At 41.9% G+C, this 23,419-nt stretch overlaps 1 protein-coding gene and 1 non-coding gene across 3 annotated transcripts in view; both read left to right on the top strand.

Moving 5' to 3' along the window:
* Dcaf5 (DDB1 and CUL4 associated factor 5) overlaps positions 1–23,419 on the top strand; it is a 101,053-nt gene that overhangs the window by 26,664 nt on the left and 50,970 nt on the right. For both annotated transcript variants that reach the window (XM_028789248.1, XM_028789252.1), the window contains exons 2-5: positions 2,896–3,039; positions 5,685–5,721; positions 6,684–6,823; positions 9,567–9,696. In XM_028789248.1, coding sequence (XP_028645081.1) covers positions 2,896–3,039; positions 5,685–5,721; positions 6,684–6,823; positions 9,567–9,696 — 451 coding nt within the window. The remainder of the gene's footprint in view (positions 1–2,895; positions 3,040–5,684; positions 5,722–6,683; positions 6,824–9,566; positions 9,697–23,419) is intronic.
* On the top strand, positions 16,719–16,857 carry LOC114608257. The gene has a single exon (XR_003709327.1).

Raw genomic sequence — 23,419 nt, 5'->3', positions numbered from 1 at the left:
TCTCTCTCTCTCTCTCTCTCTCTCTCTCTCTCTCTCTCTCTCTCTCTCTCTCTCTGAGTGTTTATCTGTATATATGTTTTATACCATGTACATGCCTGATGCCCACTCAGAGGCCAGAAGAGGGCTCCAGATACCTTGAAACTGGGGTTACAGACAGTTGTGAGCTGCCCTGTAGGTGCTGAGATTTGAACTAGAGGCCTCTGGCAGGGCAGCCAGTGCTTTTAAGGGTTGTCATCTCCAGCCCCCAGTTGCTAGTTTTTGCATACACTGGCCAGCCATTTTTAAGCACTTGTACATGCTGTCAATATTACCAGAAGGAAGGCTTTGCTATCCTCTGAGCCTCCCAGGAAAAAAGCTTTGCCACTCCCATGGATTGAGACACTGGGATCCTTGACATAGCAATGCCTATGTCCACAATATACATTCAATAAGGACTTCATCTGTTCTGTACACAGTCCCTCTTGGTTTCCTTGGCTCTTCATACTTGGTCTGGACCCTTTACTGAGGCTGAACCTGTAAACAGCCCCATGTCAGGCTCATGAGCTACCTTAAGAGACCATATTTTTCACTGAACTGTTTGTAGGTCAGATATTCTTTCTGTGTGGAACTGTACAATAAATTTCTACCTTTTAAAATTGACTAGATGAGGGGACTAGAGACTTGGCTCAGTGGGTCCTTTGCAAGCATAAGGACCAGAGTTCAGACCCCCAATATCCACCAAAAGCTAGTCCTAGCAACATTTGCAGTAACCGCAGTGCTGCAGTTTGTAGTCAGCCTGGTCTACAAAGTGAGTTCTAGGACATCCAGAGCTACACAGAGAAACCCTGTCTCAACAAAACAAAACATACAGGTATATGTTTTATTATCTATCCTAGTATATATCTCTTACTGATTAGGACTTTTTTATAACTATAGCATCATTATTTTCTATAAGACACTGTAACAACGCCCCGTACAGTCACCTAGGCATGGCTAGGCAGCACCAGCCTGACAGTTACAGTGGTGGGCACTGTAACAACGTCCCGAACAGTCACCTAGGCATGGCTAGGCAGGTGTAGGCAAAATCGGCAATACAATCATGTTCAATACTTTTTTTAAAAAAGATTTTTATCTTGAATCGTGTGTGTGTGTGTGTGTGTGTGTATGTGTGTGTGTCCCTTTATATGTGAGTGCAGTGCCCTGAGAGGCCATGAAAGGGTGGTGGGTCTCTTGGGACTGGAGTTACAGGTGATCCTGAGCCACATGATGTGAGTGCTAGCATTGAACTCTCTGTGTTCCCCTGTAAGAACAGTACCCGCTCTTCACTGCTGGAGCATCTCTCCAGCCCCAGTGCTTGCTTTTCGGTTCATTCATTTAGATCCCAGCATTTCAACGAAACTGCCAAAATCCCTGCTGTCATATAGCTTAAAAAATATTTTACACAAATGGATGTTGGAGCCTATACTCTTTTACACCCAATTCTTCCCCCAGCAAACACCTCTGGGAACTTCTGCATCAGCTCTATAAACCGCTGACTTAATGCTCTGTGGCATGATCTTGTTTGTCTAGGTGTGCTATCAGTGGTGTTAAGTGCACTGTTTGCCTGGGGCAGCATAGCATCCCCACTAGCTTGGCCATTCCATTCCTCGTATTTTTAACCTTGGGTAGGTGGAGAGCCAGAGGCTCAGAGCTACTGTTAATTGCTGTTCATATAGCTTAGTTTTTTATTTTTTGGCAAAGAGTATGTTATTGGCTTGCTATAAAAGTAAAACAGGAGACGTGGGATAAATAGCATAGCAGTTAAGAGCATCGGCTGGTCTTCAAGAGGACATGTGAGAACAGTTCTCAGCACCTATGTCGGGCAACTCACAACTCTCTGTAACTCCAGCTCCAGGATCCGCCATCTCTGCTACTGCAGGAAGCTGTACTCATGTGCATATAACCACATACAGTTACACACACCTACACCTATATATTTTTTTTAAAGTCAAATAAGAATGGGTGTAATAAATAGTTCAGTGGTAAACACTCGAACCTTGATAGCATGTGTGCATGTGGATATGTGTGCATGCAAAGTGAAACACAATCTCATCCCGACTTCTCTTCTGTTTCCTAGAAGTAATCTTCTAGTGGTTTGTTCCTCCCTCCAGACACTTTTTAACACATTGGCAAATATGTAGAACACATGTATTCTCATTCTCTAGGAGCTAGTTCGTACAGTATGCTACTGCTTTTACAGTTCAGACCACTGAAAATTACACAGAGGTAAGAGCTGGGCTCTCATGAAAACTGCATTTTAACAACCCTAATAGGAATATTAGGGTCAAGCAGGCCCTTAGTTGTTGTCTGTATTCTGTCCCATGGTCACAAAGACTACGTCAAAGATTGCTTTGCAAATTGCTACGCTAGAAATACTACTTAAGAGTTCTTTGGTTGCAAGCAGTAGAAACTAGTTCAGGTTCTATTGGCTATTTCCTGCTCCCCTCCCCCCCAAAAAAAAACTTTACTAGAAAGAGTCCAAATAATAAGCAAATATTTAAATACTAAGTCTCAAGGAAGACAGGTGGAACAGAGTGGTACCAGTGAGGAGTGTCTCAATGACAGGGCTTATTCATTTTAATTTCTGGATTATCTATTTAAGAGTCAAAGCTTAAAAAGGGCTGGGACTTATGGGTTCCATCTCTGTTGCCACTAACATAAAACAGTCAACCACACAAGTCCTGGGAAAATGTGGGTGCTTTAGAGTTCATGTGCCTGCCTCATGGGAAAAAAAAATCCTAGATTTATGTGCCCTCTCAGGGTCTTCTGTATTGGAGAGGTGTAGATTCAGAAAGGATGGTAGTTGAGGAGGCAAAAGCAAATGTTAGCCTTGCAATATCAGTTGTTTTAACCCTAGATTCTTGCTCCCTGCTAAAGGAGGAGACGACCGCCGAGTTCTGCTATGGCACATGGAACAAGCTATTCATTCCAGGGTCAAACCCATACAGCTGAAGGGGGAACACCATTCCAACATTTTCTGCCTGGCTTTCAACAGTGGAAACACCAAAGTATTCTCTGGAGGTAAGAAGACAGATTCTTCATTGGGAAATTTGTGAAAAGACTACTAAGAACATATTTTTCTTCCCGTATCTTACTGAGTTGAGAACTTACTGGCTTCGTATAATTTTCTTCTTCTGTGCATCACAGCGGTTTAGACATGTGGATTAGGGATCCATTATCCTTTCTCCATGCCCCCATCCCTTCCTCCCTCCCTGCCTTGAAAGTGTGCTAATTTGTTATGCGCACATAGGAAGCAATAACCTTACCACATATGGCACACGCTTCCTATTCTGTTCTATGTCTTCTGAGATCTCATTTTTGTTCTATTGTATTTATTTTCAATTATTATTATTATTGGTTCTATGTTTCCACCTTAAGGGTTCTGGGAATCAAACACTGGCCTGTCAGGCTTGATTAATATATATATATGTATGTATATATTAATACATTATATATGTGTGTGTGTGTGTATGTGTGTATTTTTTAAAATATGTGTATGTGTCTACATGAGTGTATGTACCTGTGTGTGTGTGTGTGTGTGTGTGTATGTATGTGTGTGTGTGTGTGTGTGTGTGTAGAGGCCAAAGGGACCATTGGGTCCTTCAGAGCTGAAGCTGTGAATGAAGATTGCCTAGCATGTTATGCTGGTGAAGGTATTTAAATTCTAGTTCTCATGATCATATAGCAAATACTTTTAGCCACTGAACCATCATTTTAGCCCTGCCCCTCTACTTCCTTTTTAAAGATACTGGTTGTGACTCAACTTGATGTTCTTACCTATTCATGACTCTGGTTTGAAAAGCAAGCAGAATATTAGGGTACAGTTGGAGTGGCTGATACAGAATTTCTAGCTCTGACCTTTGTTAACTGCAGATTTTCCCCTTGGATATCTCCTGTGGTTCCGAATCATTTTAAATGCACCTGGCTGGGTTGAGGATATATTTCAATGGTAGCACACTTGCCTAGGATACGCAAGGCCCTGAGTCGCCCTTAACAATGCCAGAATGGGGCAGAGAGGACAAAGACTTTAAAAATGAAAGTAAAAGACACTGCTGAACATATATATTTTTCACTTGTCAAAAATGTCATTTTTATAAGGCGGTTCCTCCTTCTCCTCTTCCTCGCTTTCTCCTCCTCCTCTCCTTTTCTTTCTTCTTTCTCCTCCTCCTCCTCCTCCTCCTTTTGTTTGTTTTGCGATAAGGTCTCCTTATACAATAACCTTTACCTCCTAGTTACATGGTTCATCTTAATAGTGCCTTGAATTCACTATATAAACAAGGTTGACCTTGAACTCCCTGTCCTTCATATCCCACCTTCTAAATCCCTGCTTATGAATGCGAGCTGCCATGCTTAGTGCAACTCTCTAATGATCGTGAGGTCATCCTCTGACCCGATCACTCACTTTTCCTCAAGTCACTGCTTACACAAAGTTTCATTCATTTATGTATTTTACAATGACTTCTTAAACATTGCTGAAGCCTCTTAAATCTTTAATTTATTGTATGTGCATGATATGTGTGGGCACATCGTGTATGCAGAGGTAAAAGGACAACTTTGTGGAGTTGATTTTGTCCTTCTACCTTGTGAGTTCAGGGATCAACGCAGGTCACCAAATCTGTAGCCTCTGAGCCATCTCTCTCTCTGGCCATAAATTATCATTTTAAAAAAATTTACCATATTTTTGTAGAGGAATTTTAATTTTAATCCAGCAACATGGCTGCTCTGGCAAGGGATCACATCCAAAAACCTACTAGGTCTATGAGATCTAGTTTGAATGCTGATCTTTAATTCCTCTGGTTGAAATATAGACGTACCCTTAGGTGCTATGAAGGATGAGGTAGAAACAGCAGATGTTACCAGGGCCTCTCAAGTGCTCAGCCCTATTCTGAATGCTTTTACAGGCCCGAGTCCTTGTAGACAGTTGCTATCCCTATGTTCATGTGAACAGCTGAAGCTTAGAAATATTAAGAGATTTTACTCCAGGTCTTATAATTGCTGGCTGCTTTGCTGGATGTGGGGTGGGTTAGTCTGGCTGAGTGAACTGTTTGGCCATTCACTTTTCCTGAATGACAACAGTTTATTTTGGTCTGACCCCTTAATAATGCATTCTAAGAATTGTTGCCAGGTTATACTTTATTGCTTTTAAAAAACAAAACTCCATAAAGACAGCTCTGTTATTTTTTTCTTCCCCTCCCCTGTTATTGTTTTTTTAAAGAGAGACTATGCAGCTTTTTGAGACAGGTTCTCATGTATCCTAGGCTGGCCCTGAGCCTCCTGATCCTTCTGCCTCTACTTCCCCTAAGGGTAGAGATTACATGCAAGCAGGTACCACTATGCCTGGCTTCTTAGATTGTTTTCATAGTTTTTCCTGACTTAACACTCCTAGTTTGTATTATGTTGTATTTTGAGTGTGTTGACATTCTGTGTGTGTGTGTGTACCTGCACACACACATGTATAGGACAACTTTCAGTAATTAGTTTTCTCCTTCTACCATGGGTTCTGGGAATCAAGCTCAGAAAAATCAGGCTTTTAAGACTTCCACTTCCATTGAGCTAACTTGCCAATTTATAATTTTTTTTCCCTTGGAAACTTTAAAATCCCACATTGTCGGATGGAAGGGGCCACTTGCAGAAATTATAAAATGTCTATTTTTTTTCCTTTGTAGGAAATGATGAGCAAGTTATCCTCCATGATGTTGAAAGGTAAATGGATGATTGGCGTGTGAAGATGACGGCCCATGTTTTAGATGAATAGTGCAAATATCTTTTTAGACATAGATTTTAGGTCGTGAGGGAAATAATATGGAAGCAATGTTAGTTTGCTGAAGAAAAAAAAACAAAAACAAATCAAACAAACCAATTCCTAAAATAGTTTCAGTTTTATTTGAAGAAAGAAAAAGATTGTCAAAGTTGGCGTACAATTAGAAATAATAAGGAAGAGTTTTTCCTCTTTATTATTTATACATGATAAAGATTAATAGTTAATAATAACTAACATTTATTGAGTTTTTAATGTCATATGCCAGACATTGTTGTCAGGGATTTTTATGTCCCCCATTTAACCATCATGTCCATTTACTGAGGGATACTGTTGATGTCCATGACTAGAGGCTCAGAGCTGTTAGGTAACCTAAGGTCAGGTGGTGCTAGGACTCGGCACCAGGTTCTGTTAGCTCAGAGCTGTGCTGTTAATCGACATGCTGGTCTCCTGGGAGGTCCTCTACCTCTGCTCTTACAGGTCTGTCTGGCTGCTTTAAAACCTCCCCTTTGTTTTTGAAAATCTAGAACTACCCTCAACTCTCCATACAAGTGATAAAACACAAAACTCAGCTACTGGGTTACTTTTTTAATATGTTTAGTGTGAAAATTATGAAATTCATACAAGTAATACCTTTAAATAAATACATATATATTTTTTATGCACACATATTACTTATTTTTTTTTTTTTTACTTGAACATTGCCCATTACCTTAATTTAGCATCTTGTTGGTTTACCTGAGTTAAATTTCTTCTGGGAATGAAAGAAACTGAACCCTAGTTAGGTATAACAGGCCTGGGCCTCTGTACCATATTTGTGTGTTACATATGTGTCTATATGCTTTTCTCTCATATTTGTGTGTTATATATGTGTCTATATGCTTTTCTCTCGTTCTCGGTTTCTCAGCAGTGAGACCCTGGATGTGTTTGCTCATGAAGATGCAGTATATGGCCTGTCGGTGAGCCCAGTGAATGACAACATTTTTGCCAGCTCTTCAGATGATGGCCGGGTTCTCATTTGGGATATCCGGGAGTCTCCCCATGGAGGTAGGTCACCATGGACAAAGTTACTGGATTGTGCTGAACAGTCTGATTACAGTCAGTGTGTGAGTAACATCCCGAGAAAAGAAATGTAGGCCTCTCACAGGCAGCACAGAAGTGACACTGGAGGTCTATCCTGCCCTGAGTGGTCACAAGGGGCTTCTGTTTACCAGTCATTCTACAGCTACCTGTCACTGGACACACCCTGCCCTTGGCACCCAGCGGCCCTAGGAGCAGGAGATGTGATGTGTCACTGTGCGGGGTGGGCAGCAAAGGCTCCTCGTGTGTGGTACTGCTCCACACATCTTGGGTTGTCTATGGAGAAGAGGGGTACTGTGTAATTCTGACAGAAACAATTTTAGGCTTGTTCTTTTGTTTAAAACCACAGACCCTCACCGTACCTGAGTGTGGGATTATAAAATGTGATGAGTACACTCTGTCCCTGGGAACAGTCAGTGAGCACCTCCTGCACAAGTGCCTTCACAGGCTCTGACTGGAGGGCTTGTTTTATCCACTCTCAAGTTTCTCAGGAAATTTATCTTCGTAGCTTGTTTCCTGCATGGGGATTTCTCTCATACTGTCACCAAAGGCTGTTTCTTCTAATTCTATCACTGTGGCCACCTCTGTGCTTAGTTTGATTCTGTAATGTTCAAACTAGAGACTTGTAGACCCACAGGTACTGTGCCTTTTCTATCTGGCAGCACCCTGATCTGTATTTTCTCCTTTATTAAACATTTACAGTGATGGATTTATCTCGAGGGTACTGAGTGTCAAAGAGGCCTGTCTTTGTGGTCAGCAGAGCTGCTCATAACAGACAGCATCTGTGGCTGCATTTCTGGTACTTGCATGTAGGCTATTCCCTTTTATGCATTGTCTGGTGGCTGAGGTGACTGAGGGAGGGCTTCCCCTGTCCAGAACCATGCACAACTGTAGCCAGGGAGCACACAGGGAGGGACCCAAAGCTCCAGATGTATATGTAAGGGAGGATGGCCTTCTTGGGCATAGGTGAGAGAGGAGGTCCTTGATCCTGTGAAGGCTGGATGTCCCAGTGTGGGGGAATTCGAGGGTGGGGATGTGGGAGTGGGTGGGTGGGTGGAGGCACACCCTCATAGAAGCAGGAGGAGGGGAGATGAGATAGAGGGTGTTGGGTGGGGGGAAAATGGGGAAAGGGGATAACATTGGAAATGTAAATAAATAAAATATCCAAAAAATTGCTTTTTTTGTTGTGACTGTAGATTTAAAAGATATTGCAAGTCAATAGTTTAATAATATTTCAATTTGTTAGATTTATAGTTAGATTATAAATAAAATAAGTTTGAAATGCTTTTAGTAACTCGAGGTGCCAAGAAAGATGCAAAAACTCCAAAGAAGGATGAAGCTATTGTGTATACCAAGAAGTAAAGGACAAGAAGTCACCAGAAAAAAGTTAAACTAGGTTGTAAAGACATTTAAGAAGGAAAAATAAATTTGGCTTAGTAATAAATTCCAGTGTGATTTTCACCTCTAGTGTAAAGGTGAACTGTAAATAATACTGCCCGTGTTTAAGGAAGGAAGTTTTGAGCTTTCCCGGCCATACTCTCTTCAAGCTCCAATGGAGATCATGAGGGAGATCACTAGGGGTCTCAGAGCAATAACAGTTTAATGTTTGAGGTGAGCAGGCAGAAATGTAGCCCTCTGTCCTACCCAATAAAGCTCTGTGAAATTCAAAAAAAAAAAAAAAAAGAAAAGAAAAAAAAAAGAAACATTAATAAAGAGGTGATTTTTTTTTTCCCTTTGATTTGATCAGATTGATCACAGAGGAATATGTTCTTTCAGGTAGCAAAAAGATTCCTTCCTCACCCGAAACTGATAATTTATGCGAAGGGTACAGGAGTTATAGGTCGAATTAATTAGGAACTGTTTAGATTCAAGGACAGCTCAAGTCTTAAACTTTAAAACAAAACCAAAATTGGACTCTAGCTGTGTAACTCAGACTGGCCTTGAACTCAGTCCTTTTCCTTCAATTACAGAAAAGGGGCACCAGGCAGGTTTTTTGTTGTTGTTGTTTGTTTGTTTGCTGGAAGATAAACACAACTCTTCTCTAACCCTTCAGGGAACATCAGGAACCAGAAGGGAAGCTGCATCACTGTGTTGCCTTGTCTTGATTTTTCACTGTTTCACTTTGTATTCATTAAATCTATATGTGTATAAAACTTGCAATCTTTTTTAAACTTGAAATTTTATAAGCATTAAAGATATAATAACTTGGGAGGGCTGGAGAAATGGCTCAGCAGTGAAGAACACTGACTGCTCTTCTAGAGGCCCTGAGTTCAATTCCCAGCAACCACATGGTGGCTCACAACCATCTGTAATGGGATCTGGTGCCCTCTTCTGGTGTGTCTGACGACAGCTACAGTGTACTCATATACATAAAATAAGTAAATAAATAAATAAATAAATATATGATAACTTTATCAGGAGTTGGTTGTGAAAGTTTTTAGGGAATTCAGTTTTACTTCTGTAGACAGTTCACTTTCTCCTTTGAACTAGGATCTGAGTTTTTGAGTTTGGCTAAAATGGATTTGATTGGTGTTGGGGATCGGGGAGACATGAAGGTTGGTGCCTCCTGGGGTGTGCATCACACGGGAGTGGTGCCACCTTTTGGGTGGCAGTTAAGTCTGCTCTTGTTTGTGTTCACACTCTAACTTAGCTGCCTGCCCTTGATGGAGCGGTGCCTCAGGTGACTTGATTGTAATTTCTATTTTCACAGAGCCCTTCTGCCTGGCAAACTATCCGTCAGCCTTTCACAGTGTCATGTTTAACCCCGTGGAGCCCCGGTTATTGGCCACAGCCAATTCAAAGGAAGGAGTGGGACTCTGGGACATTAGAAAGCCTCAGAGGTAAGGTCCCCGGCTTGTAAAGGATTTAGGCTTGCCTTCTCCATTTCTCAGGGAGTAGAATCAGCAAATGTTGCAAGACCGTGTGGGGTAGCTGTGTGGTCCCAGGTGGGCTTCTCTTAACGTGCCCTGCTTCTCTAAAGCCTGGGAAGCCTGTTCTAAGCCTCAGACAGATGATGCAGAGTCTGCGTCCTGTAGAGTCCGAAGCTGTAGTCTGGACTCTAGATGGGGTCATTTCTAGGCATGTATGAAGGGTTGAAAGTCTCCTTCAGTCCCTCCCTACTTGCCCAGGAGTTCTGCTCTGGACAAGTGGGAGAGTGAGGTTGGGGCCAAAGTGGGTGGTGTTTCAAGCTAGGATTTCTTCAGGCCATGGGCATCCCTAGATAGACTTTAGTAGAACTGTAAACTACTAAAATTGAATGGAAATTATGTTATCTATTCATGTAAGTATAGTTTCTGAGAAGGAAATCTTCAAAAAAACCAGTAACTAAGTTAACAGCTAGTACCATGGGATATTAGGAAGCTGATTTGTTTCTCCTGTTTTTTTTTTATTATTATTATTATTAAATAAGTACACTCGCAAGTCCTGACTAGAAGCACTAATTAGGGAACTTCAGGAGTCATTAAAAGTGTTGAGGATGCAGTGTACATAGGAGACTCTTTCATGGTCCTTACATCCTGGGATGAAGGCAGGGCCTCTTTTGGCACTTGTACATAAAACTTGCCTTGTTTATAAAAGCAGTCAACTTCTCTGTAAATCGAATGTGGAGATAAAAATATCTCTCTGTGAAACAATATTGCAGAATGCCATGGAAAGTAAGCAAAGTTCTCATTTATTAGAGGGACCTTTGATGAAACAGGCAGTTAAGTACAGAGGATTATCTTCTTGATTTTCAGTACTGGCTGATTCTCTTCACGGGGCAGTTCAGGAGTTGGAACTGCTGCAGCAGAGGAGTGCCCCTCGTGTTGAGGGTTCCCTGAGGCTCAAAGGCTGAGGAGATTGCTTCCTCACTCTGTTGCACATCCCTCACCCCTCCTGCTTCTCTAACACAGCGCTAGGCCCTCGAATGTGCCTTTGTACTCTGTGCCCAAGGAGGGCACTGCAGAGGACAGCCTCTTAGGTTCAGCATAGCACTCTCTGCTGTTTCAGTGCAATGGTTCTCTCTCCCCCAACCCCCCAGACAGGGTTTCTCTGTGTAGCCCTGGGTGTCCTGAAACTCACTCTGTAGACCAGGCTGGCCTTGAACTCAGAAATCCACCTGCCTCTGCCTTCCGAGTGCTAGGATCAAAGGTGTGGGCCACCACTGCCGGGCATGGTTCTCTCTTAAAAGGCCAAATTTGGACCAAGGATGCCAGCCTCCCCCCAGCTTGCCGTCTGCTTTACTTAGAATTGCAATGCACAGCTAGTAACTGGGGTGGAGCACTGAGATTGCCTCCAGGAGAAAGCTTGAGTGGTTTATGATGTCACAGCAGTGTTTGAAGAGGAATGCGTTAGTGTCCCCAGGATCCCCAGCCAGTTTCCTACTGTGCACTGGGTGGGCCCTTGTCCTCTTTCCCCTTGGTTCCTCACTAAATGTGGTTTCTTTTATAATTTCTAAGACATTCACCTTGTTTATTTGTAGTAGGAGAAAGTGAAGGGATATTTGGGAGCAGTTCCAGGTCCATGTGGAAGGGTGATGTGCAGGGAAGAGGGGGAACAGGGAGAGCAGCTTCCTGTAGGAGAGGCCCCGGCCCCTGACTGACGATTACCATTTTATTTGTACAGTAACAATATTTGGATTAAGACTTTTATGTAGAAAAGTGTGGAAAGAAAAAAGTTCATTTGAACGTACATCAGTTCGTTTTTTTCTTAGTCTGTAGTCACTGACTCTAAAGTCACACTCTAACAATCTGTGCCTATCTTTTTGGAATATAATTTAATGCTGATACCAGTAAGTATACACATCCTATGAATGATGGAAACATGTAATATGTAATAATACCCAAGCTCATGTGTGTGTGAGTGCATGCATACACACACATTTGTGTCCCACAGTTCGTGTGTGGAGGTCAGAGAACAACTTATAGGAGAGAGAACTCTCTTCCATTACCATATGGCTCTCAGGGATCAAATTATGTCCAGTTTATAGTAATATGGGGTGTGGGTGACTCTGAGGGGTCTACTCTGGGGCTGTTGGACACCTAGAGGTATAATCTCCTTAAGGGCGTGGATAGGCCCTCCCTTCCTAGCCCAGTCTATGGATATTAAGTTGTTGAAGAGTTTCTTCTTGCATCGAATGAACCACACTGCTCCAGTTGAGCTTGACGCCTGTGGGTGTACAGCCCCATCATGCTGTTCCACTGCCGCCCCGAAATAAACCATGAGAGGGCTGGCTGCAGAAGAAAATGTTAGTGGTGGGAAGGCATCTGCTCTGACCTGAGGGAACTGTAAAGGAGGACACTGACAAGCTTGAGTTCTTCCAATGCCATCTGAAGCCTTAAGACACCAGTGTGGGATTTCTGAGTTTGAGGCTAGTCTGGTCTACAGAGTGAGTTCCAGGGCAGCCAGGGCTACACAGAGAAACCTGTTTAAAAAAAAAAAAAAAAAAAAAAAGAGACCAGTGTGGACCTAGGTGGCACACCTTAGGAGCCATGTGACTCAACTGAGCTATGTCACCTGTCCTTACCAGGGATAATGACAATTATGAGTAATTACTATCTTATCTTCTTGTGAGGTAGGTTCTTTTTGCTCTCTGTTTTTTTTTTGAGATAGGCTATTATAGTCCAGGATGACCGCAAACTTGCTATATAACTAAAAATGGCATTGAACTCATGGTCCTCCTGCCTCTGTCTCCTTACAGGCCTATGACACCACATGTGACTAGGGTCTAAGTTTTTGCCTTAAAAAAATGATCTCTTTTAAAACATTGTTAATTTTATGTGTATGAATGGTTTGCTTATGTGTATGCACCACTTTGAAAAGTCAAAGGATGTTGTATATTATCAGACCTTTTTTTCATAGTAACAGCTAGAACTGAGTCATAGGCTCTTCTTTAAACTTCTTGATGTATTCAGGGTCCCGCATTTCTTAAAAGCTTACTTTTAATCTTAAGCCCTCAGATGACTTGCCTGGCCTGATAATTGGAAAGTTTAGCTTTAGGAGTTTAGGTGGTGACCACAGGGCCATAGGGAGGGGAGTCTTGCATATAATTGACTAAAAGAGAGAACTCCACACCCACAAGTATATTTTTACATATTCAGACAAGATGTCATTGATTTTGCCTAGATGGTTTCTGATGTATTTTCACAGCCATCCTCCTCTGTCAATGCCAGCATCCCACGTATGCCATGCTTGGAACAAAGCTACAGTAGCCTTGGAACAGTCTTTAGAACTGAGGTCTTCTACTGTCTAGAGAATTGAGAGAAAGCAAAGCTTTCCCTGCTGTTGCTCTGCCCATCTGACTCCTTTGTCGCCTGTTTTAGCTGTCTGCTCACCCACCATCTCCTTCCCTTTCCATCTTTTTAGTTTCTGTCAGGAACTGCTAGTTTTATGTCAAATAGCCATCCCTAGCTTTGACAAGGATAATAGGGGAAGTGGTTCTTTCTCTCTTAATAATAAAAGTAGGCAAGTCAGGAATTCCTTCCTATAAAGATGTACCTTATGAGATGATATCTTAGGTATTGTGTAAATGACATGTGAGAAAGTGGGCAAGTGCAAATTCCTAATTGTGTGGTTGGTTTTCTCATCTTGGCACAAACCTAAACTTCTCTGGGAAGAAAGAACCTCAGTTAAAGAGTTGCCTCCATCAGATTGGCATGTTGGCATGTCCGTGGGACATTTTCTTGATTGCTGATTGAGCCTACTGGGGTGGTGCCACCCTGTGGTATCCTGAGAAGAGGTATAAGAAAGGTATCCTGAGAGCAATCCAGTTAGGAGCATTGTTCTGTGGTTTCTGCTTCAGCTCCTGCCTCTAGGTTCCTCCCTGGCTTCTCTTGCTGATGGTCTGTAACCTGTAAGCCAAATAAATCCTTTCCCTCCCCAAGTTGCTTTTGGTAAGTTTTTTATTACAACAGAAAAGCAAACCAGGAATTTTCCCAGAGGAAATTGCTCTTAGGACCTGGTCTGGCTCTTAAGATCACTAAGTTAAAGTGTCTGCTCTTTGAGACCTGTGCCAATCCTACTTTAGTAGAGACCAAAATAAATATTACCGTCTTGCACTGGGTACCATTGGTATTTAGGTTAAAACTACTCAAAATTGATCTGCTTGAAGTATCCCCCACTCATCTCTCTTCTCCTGTTACCTCTCTTAAGCTATGTTCTCCTTTTTTACTTTCTTTGCCTTTTTCCCTCTGTCTACCTTTCTTTCCTCTCCTTCTCCTAGGTAGATCAATCAGTTTTATCACATTTAATTTTAGTTAATCAATACTTGTTTCATTTGTCTCTATTAATTTTTCTTCTTTTAATTTCTACTATCTTCTTTCTTTTGTTTTCCCAGGAGCAGGTTTAATGTGTTTTTCTCTTCTTTTGTTTTACTTGGTAATTTAGATTCTTGATTTTAGTTTTTCTGAACCAGCCAAACAATTTCTGCCATGTTGTGCTGGAGGCTCCTTATAACATCATAAATGTTAGAGCCTGCTGTCAACGTGAAAGCTTTTGGTATTTGTTACAACTTGAAAGAATGAGGTTCCCTTAACCTTGACCTCAGAATATAAGGCTATCAGAGTAGACAAAGAATTTGAGATAGGGTCTTTCTATGTTGCTCTGGCTGGCCTGGAATTCACAATATTGACCGGAGATCTGTTTGCCTCTGCCTCCATTTTCTGAATGCTGGAATTAAGGGCATGCCAGCATGCCCAACGAAGCTGTCTGATTTCAATAATTCTTCTTCTTCTTCTCCTCCTCCTCTTCCTCCTCCTCCTCCTCCTCTTCCTCCTCCTCCTCTTCTTCTTCTTCTCCCTCCCTCCCTCCCTCCCCCCCTCTCTTTTCTAAGTATTTTGTTATTTATTTATGTATATCTGTCTGTATATGAGTGAGAACAGAGGGTCATCAGATCCCCTGAAGCTGGAGTTACAGGCAGTTGTGAGCTTTCAGATGTGGGTGCTGGGAATGGAACTTAGTTCCTCTGGAAGAATAGTATGTGCTATTAACCATTGAATCATCTCTCCAGGCCCAAGACAGATTGCTTAAATAGCAATTAGACACCTCTGGTCCCCTTAAGCACTTGAGCCCACATACATATACACACATTCACTCTTATGCTTTTTTCCCAAAAGACCTCTAAAAGTACTATATGTAAAAGAAAAACTTTACTAAGGCTCAGTGCTATGGTGCACACTTTTAATCTCAGCACTCAGGAGGCAGAGGCAAGCTGATCTCTGAGTTCAAGGGCAGCCTGGTCTACAGAGTTAGTTCAGGACAGCCAGAACTACACAGAGAGACCCTGTCTCAAAAATACAAAACAGAAAAAAGGAAAACATTACTAAATTGGATTTTATTAAAATTAAGGACCTCTGTTCTTCAAAGACAGTATCACATCTGAAAAGATAAGCCAAGGACAGGTGCTGTATTTGTAATACAGTTATTGAATAAGAGTTCATATCCAGAGTATATAAAAAAGTATGCATCTATAAAAGTAGAGTTCCATTTTTCAGTGATTTTAATTTTTTATTCCTTTTTGAATGTATATAGGTATTTTGCCTACTTGAATGTCTGCAAGCTATATGTGTGTCTGGTGTCCCAAGAGGTCAGGAGAATATATAGGACTCCCCGGAAAATGGACTTACAGATAGTTGTAAGCTGTGGGTACTGGTAAGTTAGGGGTGCTAGGAATCTAACCCAGGACCTCCGAAAAGGGAACCAGTGTTCTTAATCACTGAGCTAGCCCTCCAGTCCTTGAGTTCCATTCTTTAAATGTTTTATCAAATAAGGTAACCAAGCAGACAATAATTTTGAAAGTTTAAAATTTCTGGCTCACAACTGGACTTGAGAGGTGGAAGCAAAGATGATCAGGAATTAAAGGTAATCTTTACCGGAATGGCAAGTTCAAGGCCAGCCTGAAGTTAATGAGACTGTTAAAAAAGGAAGGAAGAAAAGTTAAAGGTTAAAGCTTTTCAACTTCTATACTTATTAGTTAACTGAAAATGTTTGGAAAAGGCTGACAATGTTGACCAGACTGTGAGACTAAGGAAGCCATCAATCGTACTTTAGGCAACTCTAATAGGTACTGCTGTCAGGGGAAACAGCCAGTGTCTGCTGAGGCTAAACATATGGCCTCACAACCTCACTCTTAGAGATATGATTGTGTGTTTCCACTGAAGATAAAAAGGAGTGTCCCAGCTGCTTTATTTATAGTAGCCAAAAGCTTAAACAAGCCTAAATGTCCACTAAAGGAGAGTGGATAAGCAGATTGGACAGTAGCCATATAATAAAACACTGGGCAGACATGAGAAGAACACTCGTTGATACTAACACACATGCAGATGTGGATGAACTTCATGGTTATAATGTTGAGTGAAAAAAGGTAGCCACAAAGGAGCCTGTCCTGGTTTAAGGACGGGAGGATTATAGGTGTTAGAGTAGTGGTATCCCGCCGGGCGGTGGTGGCGCACACCTTTAATCCCAGCACTTGGGAGGCAGAGGCAGGCGGATTTCTGAGTTCGAGAGTTCGAGGCTAGTCTGGTCTACAGAGTGAGTTCCAGGACAGCCAGGGCTACACACAGAGAAACTCTGTCTCAAAAAAACAAAAACAAAAACAAACAAACAAAAAAGAGTAGTGGTATCCCAGGGTAGGATATTGACTGAGCTCGAAGTCGTATCTTGATCTGGGTGTGGTTCATTGGTGTATACTTAAGAAACAATGTATTTAACTCTGTACATGTAGAGTTAGTGCGTAGAACTGTGTCATGTTAACTGTTGTGTGTGAGTGTGTGGTGTTGAGGATCAGCTCCAGGGCACCACACTGCATAAACATGCCACCAAGGAGGAACATCCCTAGCTTATCTAGGGATAAGAACTTTGGTCAATAAGTTTGACCAAAGGAATTCCAATTGGAAGCTGCAAACCCAACCATGTAGACAAAGGAGAAAGTGCCTTTGTCTGCAGAAGGCAGCGGTCCTACATGAATATGGAGGTCTCTGTCTGACTTAGAGTAGCTGGCTAAGTCTGATCGTTCCCCTCCATACACCTTTTAGACTGTCACTCTGCTTACTGTTTTCCTTATTAGTTTGTTCGGTATCTCTGCTGATTAAGTATACTATATTACAAAACAAGCAAACAAAAAGGAAACCACGTAAAGTTACTACTCTGTTTAAAAAAATAAAGGGAAAAAATCCAAGATTGCTGTTATTTCATTGAGAATTTACCGTATTCCCTGTGAGTGCAGTGCTCATGGCAGCCTCCTTAACTGTATAGGGAGGTGACTTGAAGGGACAGATAGAGAACAGGATTAGGGGACCCAGCCGCTTAGACGGCACAGTAGAAATCTACAGAAAAGAAGGCGTCGTCATTGATTAGCTCTAGTCAGACGTTAGCTAGTTAGCTCCTCTTCCTTCCTTCCCTCTCTTCCCTATCCTTCTTTCTTCTCTTTTTTTTCTTTGTATTTTGAGACAAGTATCACTGTGGAGCCCAGATAGCCTTAATAGCTGGCAGTCCTCATATGCCACCTTCCACTAGCTCACTGCAAGCGTGAGCCCCCACACCTGGCTTAGCTAGTCCGTCTCTTCCCCCTCCTCTTTACCAGATATCACATACGTGTCCCACCTACTGGCACACTTAAACGCCTACTTTCTCCCCAGTGCTCTGTTCCATTCTTCGTTGCTTTTATTATTCATGCTGTCCTTTGCCACAAAGTATGTATCTAGTGAGTCGAATTTCCTCTTACTCTGAAGGGATTTTACTAAGTGACTAATGTTCCTGGGTGAGATCCTGGAGTCCTGCATAAGGTTCCATGCTCTGATCATGCCCGGCACCTCGAGTTCCATCAGCCTCTCTCCATCTCTCACCGTTACCTTCTTCTCGTAGTTGCTGTCCACACTGGCTCTTCACTTGGCATTTTGTGTTTAGAGCAGATCTTTAAACATTTTTTACTGTTGTCTTATAGCTCACTTGGGTTATCTTTGTTCATATTCATATACCCAGAACATATATATGTAGTATGCTATAAATGTAAATATTTTTGAATGAATAACCTATTTCACTAGATTAAAAAAGAAAAGAACTGCTTAAGCAGTTTGTCCTTCTGTACAGTCTTTCTTCTTCCTAGATACTCTTCTCCTAAATACACACAATAATTTTTCCTTTTTTTCTTTTTTGATTTATTCAAAATTTTGTTTTATAGGTATAGGTATTTTGTTTGCATATGCATCATGTGTGTGCCTAGTGCCTGTAGAGGTCAGAAGAGGTCATTGGATCCCCTAGAACTAGATTTACTGGAGGCTATGAGCCACCTTGTGGATGCTGGAAATCAAATTCAGGTCCTCCATAAAAGCAGCCAGTGCTCTTAAGTGCTGACCCATCCCTCCCTCCTCTTTTTTCTGATTTTCGTTACAGGGTCTTGTTTTGTAACGCAGACTGACCTGGAACTCATGGTCCTCGTGCTCCAGCCTCCCAAGTTCTAGAACTACAATTGTCCTGCCACTCACTGCTCTCCCTGTTCTTCATCCATTTAATTCCTAGCTACCAAGGTCAAGTCATAGCTCCTCAGGGAAAACTCCCTCCCTGTCAAATCCTTAAAAGCTTACTCCTTGTGTTCTCAGCACCTACCATGGTGTACACAAAGTATGTATCTAGTGAGTCGAATTTCCTCTTACTCTGAAGGGATTTTACTAAGTGACTCTGTTTTATCCTCAGTGAAACCAGCTGCTGTCCTTTCCCAGGTACAAGGATTACTACCCAGAAAGAGGCATATTAACCTGCTCTATAGTTCTTGATTTTTTTCTGAATTTTAAAGGACAGGAACCATGTTATATGCATCTTTAATCTCTAGTGCATAGCATAGAACTTGGGGTATTATGGGAACTTAGTAAATGTTGAATGAATGCATAGAACTATACTCAAACCTAAATAGTTTGTTTTCAGTGTTCTTTTTAGGACTTGGATGGGATTAAGACTATGTAATCTAATCTTCTTGTCTCAGCCTCTCCAGCCTAGCAGTCTATACCTTCAAAGTGTAGTAACGGTGACCTTAGTGGGAGGCACACTCATTCTTGTTGGGCTTTGAGTGTAAGAGATAAGGCCAGGTATTCTTCTAAAGTTGCTTTCTAGCTTTAAGGCACAAGGTGGCACTGTGAAATCAGTTTTGCTCTTTGGTGGACTCCAGGCTCACGCGTCTTCTAGACTTCATGATTATCAAACATCAGGTTGCTTGGTTTAGGTGCTCTTTAATAAAATCTGTGCCCTGAGATTGAACTGTTGGTCTAGCGTAGTGCTTCTCAACTTTCCTAATGCTGTGCCCCAACCATAAGATAATTTCCGTTGCTACTTCACAACTATAATTTTGCTACTGTTATGAATTATATGTAATGTAAATGTTTTTTGAGATAGAAGTTTACCAGAGGGGTTACAACCTACAGGTTAAGAACCACTGGTCTAGAACGAGACCTATGAGCTGCTGATTTTAAGTAAATATTCTATATAAGCAATTTTAGCAACTTGGCTTTTCTCCAGCAGTGGAAGAAGGTGCCTGTGGTTATCTAGAGAGGTTGGATTTGCTTCTAAGTTCACAGACCTAAGGTTTGTGGGCTTTAGGTCAGAGGACAGCACTGTGAAGTAGGTTTCTCGTCCTTACCTCCATGGGCTCCAGGGATCCAGCTCAGACAGTCAGGCTTGTACTTGCTCCCCTAGCCATCTCTATAGTGTCTGCCTTTTTAAAGACTTACTTTATGTGTGTGAGTGTTTTGCCTACTAGTACCACTTGCATGGCTGATGCTGGCTTTGGTGGAGGCCAGAAGAGGACATCAGATCCTTTGGAACTAGAGTTTTATGTCCTTGTTTGGTGTTTGTGAGCCACCTTGTGGATATTGGAAACTAAACCCAGGCCCTCAGCAAGAGCTACGCACACTGCCCAGCACTGAGCGTCTCTCCAGTCCCCTCCCCACTTTTTGTGTATTTGGGGGGTTGTTTTGTTTTGTTTGAGACAAGAATTTATTTTTTATTCACTGGAATTGAATTTTATGTAGCTTAGACTGGCCTTGAACTTGTGATTCTCCTGCTTAATTTCTGAGTGGCATTTTAAGCCTTTTACCACAATGCTTCCCTGAAGCCCCTCCCTTAAAGATAACTTTAAACTTACCGGGCAGGTAAATGTCAGGAGCTGGGTGAGCCTTTTAAGACAGGGTCTCACCTTGATGTGCCAGGGTGAGGGGATATGGCGGGGGAGGGAGGCAGTGAGCAAGATGTAATGTGAATATAAATAAATAAATAAAATAAATAAAATAAATAAATAAAGATGAAGTCTCACTCTGTAGCCCTCACTGCTCACTGCCCTGGAACACACTATGTAGTCCCAGATGGCTTTAAACTAGACGTCTACCTGCCTCTGCCTTCCCAGTACTGGGATTAAAGGCGTGGCACCTCACCTAGTTTAGATTTTTAAAATTCGTATTTTTATACTCTTAAGTCAAGATTTTTGTAGACTGCTGCCCTCAGTCTTTTAGATAATACATTCAAACTGCTGTATATTACTGGGTTCTATTCTCAGCACACACATGTTGACTTACAAAGTAACCGCTTGTAAGTCAGGCCCAAGGATCTGCCTTCCACCTCTCACACCTCTGACATTGCACGTACATGCGTAGACATATAAGCAGACAAAACAATCATAACCATAAAAATAATAAAATTTTAAAAATTAAAAGAATGGAAACAAGGAAGTTCAGTTGCAAGTTCTTTTGATAATCTAGTACAGCATGAAATCAATTGGGATGGTCATACAGGATGTATTAAATACAGAAATAAGTAAAATAGAAAGTTGGCGCATTGCGTATAATGGTGATCTGGTACATAAGTGTGGGTGTACTGGGAAGCAGCGTAGAGTGCATTTATTACAAAGATAGAACAATATCTGGAATCCGTGGGGCAGCAGTCACACTGTCAGCCAGAGCAACTGACTGGCTTTTCAACATCATTCTTGGTGAGTGGCTTCTGTATGAAATGCATCTCCTCCTGCCTCATCTGTCTCATTGGCCATACTCTGTGACCTCCCCTTCTTCTGTTTTCAGGGGTTTTCCCCTAAAAGTTCTCAGAAGCTATCAAATTGTGGATATTGTTTTCTGATCCTTTCCTGCTTGGGATCCTCCAGCCCCTCCCTCTCTTTCTTCTTTCATTCTGTGGTCACCCAGTGCTGTGTGTGCACCCCTGACTCTCCACCTTCAGACCTTCCTCCCCTCTCTAATACCATCCCCGTTGCTAGTAGCAACTTCCATCTCAACCTCCTTCCTCCCCTCCCTCTTTCCCTGCATACCATCATCCACTGACTAGTCTTCTCCTAGCTTTTATCCTAAGGTCAGGGCTGATGCTACGTGGAACAGAGTACACACTGGTCTCTGTTCCACACAGCAAGCAGCATAAGGATATGGTTTTAGACAGAATCTCACCTTGTTCATCAAGCTGGCCTCAACTTCTTAGTAACCTCCTGCTTCAGCCAGCCCTGAGGACTGGGATTAGAGGCAGGCACAGCCAGCCCTGTGTGGGGGTTTGGAAAGGTGCTCCTTTGGTTTGTTTGGGTTTTTTTTTTTTTTTTTTTTTTTTTTTTTTTTTTTTTTTTGAGACTGTGTGGTCTCAAACTTGTGATCTTCTGCCATAACTCCCCTACACCCTGCCTGGTGATAGGATTACTGGTGTTTGCCACCACACTCAGTGGGGTTTTGAGTAAACCGAGACACCTGAAGATCTCAGTGGGTCCCTGATGTTATGGGAAAGTCATAAGTAATTCTAGAAGAAATCTATTATGGCACTACCTTTTAATTCCTTAAGGGTTTTAGGATCGTTGGACTCCAAAATGAAAAATCTGGGATCTAGAAGTCTTCCAGTCAGGGAAGTTCCTTTTCTATAAGATAAAGGTTAGAAATGACTTGGATTCCCACCATCCATGTTTTCTCAATAGCCGGGCTAGGTGTTCCATTTTGATTATGCAAAGATATCCCTGCCAGAACTTTAATTCCTTCAGAAAAATTTTAATTTCTTCATATCTTAGATATTAAATGCTAAATATTTAGGTATTCTAGATATTAAAGTTCTAGATATTTCTATATCTGAACTCAAACTCATAATGAATCATCTTCAGAGAACAATAAATTTGTTCAGCCACAGACCATAGTCTATTGTGTAATTTTTTCAGGCTAGTTGTTCAGAAGGTCTGACTCCCCTCAGGGCGATTTCATTCTTGGAATAAGGCTCTGACCATTTTGAAAAACTAAAGTATCTTGTGGTCAGGAACTAGGGATATAAAGTCACTATGGGAAACATAGTGAGACCCAGTCTGGAAATGAAGAAAGACGAGAGGCAAGGGGAAAGAGCCATCTTTTGTGGAAATAGGGGCAAATGGAAGAAAGGGAGATGGGAGATTCTTTCCCTCCAGCTCACTTAAAAGAAATATTTTGGCATTCATTGAACTACTAAACGCAGTAAAAGAGTTATTTATACCTATTTCTAGTATCGTTTAGTGTTGTATATGTTCAATTATAGAGATTACAAAATGCCCCAGGTTCCACATAGGTCATCCTAAAGCAGAAACTGATGTGGAGAGATTTTCTTCCTGTGACTGGCTTTACTTTTGCCTCTGCTTGCAATAAGAACCAGCTCTGATGTCTGAGTTGAAGTAGCAATGCCTTGACCCAGACATTAATATAATGGAGAAATTGGTGCCAGTGATTGCTGGCAGCATCAGGCAGCATTAGATAAGTTACTTTAGTCATGGATTTATGGTAATGTATTTCTTAGGGTCTACACTTGGCAGTTTTGTCAGTTTCCCATTGTGGTAGTTTGAACGAGAATTCCCCCATAGGCTCAGATTTCAGTGCCACCAGGGACTGGTACTATTTGAAAGGATTAGGAGGTGTGGCTTTGTTGGAGGAAGCATGTCACTGGAGGTGGGTTGTTAGGTTTCCAAAAGCTCAAGCCAGGCTCTCTGGCTATCTTCCTTCCTGCTGCCTGTGGATCTGGATGTAGAACTCTCAGCTTCTTCTCCAGCACCATGTCTGCTGGCATGCTGCCTGCCATGATGGCAGTGAACTAAACCTCTGAAACTGTAAGCTAGCTCCCAATTAAATGGGTTCCTTTATAAGAGTTGCCATGGTCATGTATCTCTTTACAGCAATAGAATACTAAGACACCCATATTGAACTGGACATGACATTGCCAGTCACTTTCTTGGCCTGTTTCTTTTCTCTTCCAAGGCCTTAGATTTTGGCCAAGTGTTTTTATCCTGCTAGAGCAAGAAAGAGCTCCATATGAGTATTTTCTTCCTGTACCTTAAACAATAACAAGGAGCAGAACAAGTCCTGGAGTCCACAGGTGTAGGCTGTCTGGTTTGAGCTGCTCCACCTCACATCCTGCCTGTAGTCTAAGGTCTTTTGCTGCTGATCTTACATCACCTCCTATGTGTTCTTGTTGCATCTTACAGCAAGTCGCTGGTTGAAGATAACCAGCTGCTTGGAGATAACCTTCCGTTCTTCTTTTAGGGATGTTTTTACTTGACTCACTGTAGTGTGCTGAGCAGAGCTTCAGGTGCTACTTAGATTTGGGTGTGCA

Source organism: Grammomys surdaster, unplaced genomic scaffold, assembly GCF_004785775.1.
Source record: "Grammomys surdaster isolate TR1022 unplaced genomic scaffold, NIH_TR_1.0 127, whole genome shotgun sequence".
Taxonomy (NCBI): Eukaryota; Metazoa; Chordata; class Mammalia; order Rodentia; family Muridae; genus Grammomys; species Grammomys surdaster.
The sequence above is the reverse complement of the archived record's forward strand: the minus strand, read 5'-3'. Positions and strand labels throughout refer to the sequence as shown.